Here is a 4,196-nt window from a genome sequence, read left to right as displayed (position 1 = left end):
CCCCCGAGGCAGAACCAGTGTTTATGTGGGCAGCAGAGTCAGACAGCTCAAGACAGTGATTCAGCTGATACCTAAAAACCCGTTAGTTTTGGTAAGCCTAGTATTCATTACATCAGATCCCTGATCTCAGCATCTGCATGGTCATAAAGACACTGGCAGTGTCTTTACACACAACCAAAATACACAACCAAAGGTGGGAGAGAAGGGCGGGATCGTACTTTTCTACAACTTTGATTTTGATTTCAAATGGCCTACAATATTTGTATATGTTAACATACAAATACAGATTATAAAAATAACTCCGAATGAGGCACAAATACCCTGTTAATAATAAATTACAAAAGGAAATAAACCAAAGGCTGTACAACAGCTGAAAAGAATTTTCTTAAAACCATTTTTGCAAGAAACTGGAAGAAGTCTTTAGATTGCTAAATATAAGTGGACATTAGCACAAAACATGTTTTTACGAAGCTATTATCTTTAATTTAAAGACAACTGTCAGTAACAATAGATTAATAATTAACTTTTTTTTTTTTACTTTCAAGAGGTCACACCATTTTGAAAATTATATTGGCCATCTCCACTGGTCAGAAGGAGGTTCTTCAACTAGAGGCTCCCACGGTTTCCACTGTATCATTTTTCTTGCCAGGGAAAGCTCATTTTCAGCCTGTTAATAAACACCATACACAAATTCTTAAATGCCAAAGTATTAAATTACCTGTATTTCAGTTCATTACCTTGGTGACGTCACTACCTATCACGGTCAGGAACTACCACAAATTTAATCTATAAATATCAAAAGGAACTGTGTGTTTTGTTTTTTTTTTTAAAAAAAACATACTTAATCACCTCCAAATACCCAAACAGACAATCTGTTCACCTAGTCATTCCCAGTGACAACTTCATGTTATTTTCCAGTCTATTTGGATTATCCCCCAATATTATTCAATCACCATCTGCCCTTTCCACTGATTTAGACTCTGTAAGAAGCAATGTAAATATACATGGTATACATGTAAGCATAATACAGTAAACAGGTAATTGTGTTAGGTTTTAATAGAGTCATCCCAATCGCTACATGACAATCCATTTTCAGATTTTTTTTTTTCCTGCTCGACTGTTTGTTTCGCAGCAAAGGAAGATATGGAAAACTGCCAATTTTCTGAACAGAAGCTCAGCCAAAGCAACACGGAAAACCACTGCTCCCTCCCCCTGCACAGTATCTAACCTTGAATTTCCCCTTTACCTGTACAATGACTTCTTCTATGTGACCACTATTCAGTTTGTCCTGTAGCTTTTGCACATCAGTCTCCTGTGTATTCAAATACATATAAATAAATGTTTAGTTTTACTGAGCAGCAGCAAGCCCAGATAAAGCATGAAAACAATAATTTAACCAGATCACACCCTAGTCTTCCTCAAAACTACCATCAAATTAGCTGGCTTCTGTCATTTTACATTATCAAAGAAATCTCACACACTTTTCTTACTGGAAAACAAACATCAAACTCTCAATGATAAATACAAAGAATGAGTACTATTTAATGACATCCAAAGAAGTATTAGCAGCTAAGGGCTTTAGTATGTATCTTGAAAGAAAATTTTGATCTTAGCTTTTTATAAAATGATATGCAACCTTCCAATTATCACCTTAAATACACAACACCAGTACCAAGTTTAATGTACCAAAAGGTGTTTTAAAATGTCAAAGGCAAGGATTGTGCTAAGATACTACATTGGTAAGAGCACATGCATTTTTTGTGCAGGTGTGTGGAAATTACCACTGTTCTACAAATCTTCAAAAAACTATGTTTTCTTCTAATTTTCACAGAAAACATCAGTAAGAAATCAACAATTCTTTTTAATATACCATCAAAATATCCCATCAATAACAAAAATAATCCTCAAGACTTCAATTATTTCTGAACTGATACCTGACAGTTACATATACTCCTGAAAAAGTCAGTCATTTTGAAAATCATTCTTCTCATCATAAAAATCTTTTCATGTGTAACATTTATGAAACAGCACTGTACTTACCTTTTGCACCAAATTAAATCGTTGATTTACAATCTGCTCAGTGTATTTCCTATATGCTGCATCTTTGGGAATGTTTTGCAGGACACCAAGGATTTTTGTGTACAGTATTCGTAGGCGCTGAAGTGATCACAAGACATAGATAAAATATACAACAAGAATTATTTAACTTCTTGTCCTACTTAACCTACTAGCTAATTACCTATAAACAAAATATACAGGGCTATGGTATTCAATCCATAAATGTAGGATTAACAAAATAACTAACTCTGTCTTGGGTAAGACTGGGATTTATCAGGACTGGGAAGTTACTACTGTCATATTCCTCAAAGGAAAAAAAAAAAAGAAGAAAAAAGAAAGTTGCAATCTGAAGTATGTTTGATGCAAAATGGAAACAATAAAAGCTGTGTTTCTAATACTAACCATACTTCTAAAAAATGAGGCAAATTCACGTCTAAACCACCAGTTTCTGAAAAACTACCTGGGAAGGATATAAAGAACTACATAAGCTACCAAAGCATAATGATATTATTTATTTTTCGGCACTTCTCCTCATGCTGGTGCAAAGTTCTGAGTGACAGACAGATTTAAATTAAAATAAAACCTGAAACTTTTATTGCTGGATTTAAATGCAGTGATAAAGGACACACTGGGGTGAAGAAATTGCAGCTTTTGGACCATATGTTGGCTGGGTAACTAAATCTAACTGAAGAGGAATGGATGTCCTATAGGAACAACAAGAAACAGAAGCAGAATACTGCAGTCAAAGAAATACAAAGAAAAAAAAAAGGAAATGAAAAGGGGACTGGCATAGAATCTATACTTCAACTAATGCATTGTTGATTTCTTTCCTCTTGGCTTTAAGTCTCTGGAAAAACTAAAATTTGTAGTAGAAGGTGTCTGACAAGGCTGTAGACTAAGCTAGAAAAATTTGTACAGAACAATAATCATTTTTTCAATGGTTCTTTCTGACAGTACTCCTAACTATTGGTGGCAAAAGCTTTTTTGAAATAGAATCGTTGTATAGTGGGAAATTTCAAAGCAGAGAAATTAAAGAATTACTGAAGTCCTTTCAAAGCTCATGCCTCCTGAATAAGCAAGCAAGATGTGGCAAACATATTTTCATTACTGAGCCTGAGGAGGTAAAAAGAAAGTACCAAACTGCTACAAGAACCACCTAACGTGGTTCCCAAGAACCACTGAAGTATTCCAATCTCAACAGTGCTTGCCATCACAGGGCCTTGATGTGGCTTTGCACCACATGGTTAGCCTCTATCATGTAAGACTAGTCTATTCCCTTAGTATAGTATAAGCTATTTCAGTACTTGTTGAAAACACAACATAGCAAGACAGCAAAAATCTGTATCCCTGTGAAGTAGAAATTACATTTATGAGGAACTGAATTTAAAGAGTTCTTTGCTTTTGCACTGGAGATGAGAGAAATCAAATATTAGTTCATAAAAGTACTTACACAAAGGAAGTTTTTGAAATCAGCACATACAACAAAAAGTACATGTGCAAAATAACTCCTAATTATATGAATTAAACCTTTAAGAATTCCTTTTCTTCCTTTATCGCTTTGGAACATTTTTACACTTTCATTAAGTTGGCACTGCTTTAAGGTACACAGCATACCTACATAGGCAAATACATAACAAAAAGCTTTGATCTCACAATTTACATTAAATACAGAACAAGACATGTGACATACCTCATGAGGGTTTTCAGCTACAGCCAATCCTACAAGTCCAGTGGTCTGCATAGACAACATAAACATACGTAATATACCTAAAGACCTGTTTCCATGCTATCTGATTATTTTGTCTGGGCTCAACATACACCTGACAGGGCCCGCTCTGTGACTTGAGCCTCTGCCTCCCACCACACACACCTCATATCAGAAATCTGCAGTATTTTGACCAGCGCACACGAAGGGCAGGGAGAGCGCGAAAAGAGGAGCAGCTCACATTACCACGCGGCTGCCGGAAAGCGTCCCGGTGGGGTGAAGTCACCCGCCTCCTTCCTCCCGGCACGACGGGCCCGCCCCCTCCGCTAACGGTCGCTGCTGCCCCGCAAACAGCTGGCGCCGGGCCCGCCGTCCCCCGTGGGCCGGGGAGTGGAACCGGGCCCTACGCCCCCCTCAGCCCTTTCCTCGCAGG

At 37.1% G+C, this 4,196-nt stretch overlaps 1 protein-coding gene across 1 annotated transcript; it reads right to left on the bottom strand.

Annotated features, from left to right (window-relative positions):
• Positions 1-479: 479 nt before the first annotated feature.
• Positions 480-3,814, bottom strand: NDUFA5 (NADH dehydrogenase (ubiquinone) 1 alpha subcomplex, 5). The gene is made up of 4 exons (XM_009583775.1): positions 3,749-3,814; positions 2,041-2,157; positions 1,247-1,312; positions 480-667 (listed from the first exon to the last, which is right to left on the bottom strand). Exons 1-4 carry the CDS (start codon positions 3,812-3,814, stop codon positions 566-568), a joined length of 351 nt encoding a protein of 116 aa, XP_009582070.1. The 3' UTR covers positions 480-565.
• Between the last annotated feature and the right edge of the window lie 382 nt (positions 3,815-4,196).

The sequence above is a fragment of the Fulmarus glacialis genome, unplaced genomic scaffold (genome assembly GCF_000690835.1).
Source record: "Fulmarus glacialis isolate BGI_N327 unplaced genomic scaffold, ASM69083v1 scaffold21548, whole genome shotgun sequence".
Lineage (NCBI taxonomy): Eukaryota > Metazoa > Chordata > Aves > Procellariiformes > Procellariidae > Fulmarus > Fulmarus glacialis.
The sequence above is the reverse complement of the archived record's forward strand: the minus strand, read 5'-3'. Positions and strand labels throughout refer to the sequence as shown.

Bases quoted from the DNA above. Each gene is read 5' to 3' on its own strand.
- NDUFA5 (XM_009583775.1), bottom strand. From the start codon at position 3,814: ATGTTTATGTTGTCTATGCAGACCACTGGACTTGTAGGATTGGCTGTA. The intron at 2,158-3,748 runs GTATGTCACATG...TGATCACTTCAG, and splicing joins TAGCTGAAAACCCTCATGAG to CGCCTACGAATACTGTACAC. The intron at 668-1,246 runs GTAAAGGGGAAA...GTTTATTAACAG, and splicing joins TAGAAGAAGTCATTGTACAG to GCTGAAAATGAGCTTTCCCT.